General features: G+C 37.9%; 1 protein-coding gene across 1 annotated transcript in view; it reads left to right on the forward strand.

The window, feature by feature from the left end:
• The window catches only part of LOC108879867 (WD repeat-containing protein 70), a 36,565-nt gene extending 33,761 nt beyond the window's left edge, over positions 1 to 2,804 (forward strand). The window contains 2 exon segments of the mRNA XM_018671300.1: positions 1,728 to 1,890; positions 2,557 to 2,804. Of these exon segments, the coding sequence (XP_018526816.1) occupies positions 1,728 to 1,890; positions 2,557 to 2,644 (251 nt within the window). The 3' untranslated portion in view covers positions 2,645 to 2,804.
• The last annotated feature ends 601 nt before the right edge of the window (positions 2,805 to 3,405 follow it).

The following is a 3,405-nucleotide window of genomic DNA, read 5'->3' on the forward strand; positions in this document are numbered from 1 at the left end:
GTAGCCTGCTGTTGCCTCATATTTTTTAACTGCTGGGACATAATGATGCATTGTGAACTTTCCCTGGAGCCCACGTTCGATGTGTTTATATTTTTACTGTAATACACACATCCGCAAATGCCACACCTTTGCGTAATCATGGATACTGTTCAAGCTGCGTTCCAATAAGCCAAGGTGCCAGACAACATTTCCTGCTTTATTGTATTCCAGCTGGCTTGGTGCTGATGTGTTTGGTTGTGTCTTTTAACTTTCGCTGTTTTTTCATTTAATCCTTCAGTACGATGTACTTACAACAATCTGATGGTTCTTCAGTGTAATGAAGCCTGCTTTTTTCTCAGATTGAAAAACATGTTTAAAGCGTTAACACACCAATGGTAGCCACATTTTAAAAAGGGGGTTATGAAGTTTCTTATGAAGTAAGAAATTAACAACAAAAGAAAAAAGCCATAGCATCCTCCTAAGACTGATAAATTTTTCTGTGTTTGACTTCACTGTTCTAAGTTGTCTTGGTGGTTAAAAAAACACACTGTACTAACATAATAAAGACTTTAAAAACAGCTAAATGACACTAATCAAAATTGTTAGAGCAGCATTGTATAGTAAGTATGAAAACATGTAGAGTCACAGGGGTTGAGAGAATGGCAGTCTGCAAATTAAAATTTAGGTCCCTTTCATGAAAGTGAGTTTGACTACTTGATAGCAGGCCAGTGGTTTTTAGATGACAGGCTGTCTTTATATTGTTTATCCTTTGTGTGAATTCACTTGCATAAGTGCAAGGTAATGCTTGGTGGTTAGCTGAATGCTTACAAGCAATGGAAAGAGGTGCCTCTCAATCCCCAAACAACCCCACTGTCCAACTACAGCAGGAAATCCCTCTGTGCTTAAGTATGTGAATATATGTGTGTGTGTCTATCCTATCCTTGATCTTTTAAGACAGCCGTAATAATGTCCTCTCTGGAAAGCAGGAAGTTTTTTCCCCCAAAAAGGTTTATTAAGTGCAGTCAAGTCCAGCCAACAGCACAGATGCACTGTAACTACAGCAGAGATCATTTTAACATTTATGCTTTCTGAAACAAGAATGGAATAACTGCACAGCCCACCACAGTATAAGGTATGAGTAGCATTTTAATGAAAAAATGTCATGTAATGTAACTAAAATAAAATACTTCAGTGGACTTCAGTAGTCCATCTGTTCATGTGATTATACAGTTGAAAGAATTGTTCAACACTTTCACCTTTGATGCTTAGTCATGTGACTGTCTGCAGAGAGCAGTAGATTATGGTAGATTAACTGATGATGACATCATTTGGCAGCTAAGACTGGCCAATAGCAGGCTGCTATGTCAGTCCTTACTAGTAGATGTCAGGTCTTGCACTGAGTTGGCTTTGGATAATATTTAATGTTTACTTTATTAATTATATCATGAGGTTTTAGAGTGGTACAGCTGTGTGTATTGCTGTCTGTCAATGTGGTAGTTATACTGTGGGGCATCAAAATCAGGATTTTTTAAGCTCTACACTACAACTTTAATTATAGAGCTTTTTTAAAATCACATTTTAAATTAAGTTACATTTTGTGTATTTTAGTGTGAGTTGCCAGAATAGCACATCATACTGAAATCATGCATGTTGTTGTCAATGTTGAAAATTTTAACATTTTCAATACTAGAAAAATTCTTTCATCCAACATGGAAAAGGTCTAATCCAGTAACCATGTATCCTGACAGGTCGTGGAGGCAGAGTAGCAGCTCATGGTGGCACTCTGTCTTCATTCATCGTGAAGAACATTGCTTTAGATAAAACAGATGACAGTAACCCACGAGAAGCCATCCTACGTCACGCCAAGGATGCCTCAGAGAACCCTTACTGGGTTGCCCCAGCATACAAACAGTAAGAAAACCTGCTATCTTAATTTGTAAAAATATGAATCATTCACATGCTCCCTGTCGGCCCTCACTGTTTCTCTCCTCCTCATTACTCATCTTCTCTCATGTCTGCGTTTCCTCTCATTAGCAGACAGTGTAAGATGAGCACTGGGAGCGCTGCTTATTGTATTGTGTATTGTTTCTTCCTAGCCGTGTGACACATAAATGTTTAAAGAGCTGTACAGTTTTACAGGTACACACTTCACACTGCAAACACAAGAGTAATGGACAGCTTTAGATCACTATCAGACTCAGACAGCTATGTAAGCGTGGAACAAAGCTGTGAGCCAAATCAACCAGTCTGTTCCACATACAGTGCTGCAAGCAAACGATCTGTAGTTCAACTTATTAGTGATGTACATTCTAGTAGATAAATCAGATCATTCACGCCGTTAGTTGCAGAGCTTGCGCTCTCTTAGGCAGTTTGGCTTAGAGACATTAAACATTAAGTTAATTCTGCTAAGGAACAAAAACTTTGAAATGCAGGTCCAGGGTGTGAGTTAAATTATATGATCTAACTTCTTAAAGCTCTGTCATGTGGTTATTTTCTTTTATTTACAATTCTTTGCTTTGCTCTGAAGTTGTCTGAAAAGAATGTTAAATCGTTGCTTGTTTTTGTAAATCCCTTTAGGACTCAGCCAGAGCCTGTGTTTGCAGAGGAATCAGAGGAGGATGAAGAAGCTGACAAGGAACCAGAGTGGAAGAAACGTAAGATCTGAGAGGCTCCAACGGCAGCTCATTTTATATAGGGTAGTTGACAGGGTGAGCTTGTGGTTGGATATATAGCACTGTAACCACAAGGTCTCAAGATCAATCCCATGATACTGAGTTACTGTCAAAACCTCTGTGTAGGAGCATCAATTAAATTAGTAAATTGTACAGTCTGTGTCCTCCCTCTGGGAATCTGTATAGTATAAGTATATATGGCTTTATACACATGCTTCTGTGCTAAGGCGAAGCACATAAATGTGCAGGCATCTTAACTGTGCAAGCATATATAATTTTCTACAGGTTTATTTGCCTCTCATTGCAATTCAGCAACTGCTGGAAGAATTCAAATTTTTCTGTCTGTTTCTACTGTATGGACTTTATTTTCATCATTTCTATTGTCCCCTCCTCCCACATCTCCAGAGTCTGCTAATGCCTCATAAATCGGCTCCAGATTTTGTGGTCTGGTTCTGTTCATCAACTATGAAGTACAGTTCACTAGTGTGTAAAAAGTAAATTGCAAAGAAATACAAAAAATTCAGCCAGTTTTACTTTGGAATGTTGTTAATGTTTTTGAGGATTTATAGTTTTTGCTGGATGTGATATACAGAACTTCATCCAGTTATCTGCTAATTCACTGTTTGTTTTTTTTAAACTATATTCCACTTTGAGAACTACATAAAGGAATTTGTATTCTCCTGTCAAACAGTGATAAATTTCATCCAAAGTAAATTCTACAGTGACAGATCTGTTTTTTACCAGAGCTGATCAA

This window comes from Lates calcarifer, linkage group LG9, assembly GCF_001640805.2.
Source record: "Lates calcarifer isolate ASB-BC8 linkage group LG9, TLL_Latcal_v3, whole genome shotgun sequence".
NCBI classification, from domain to species: Eukaryota; Metazoa; Chordata; class Actinopteri; family Centropomidae; genus Lates; species Lates calcarifer.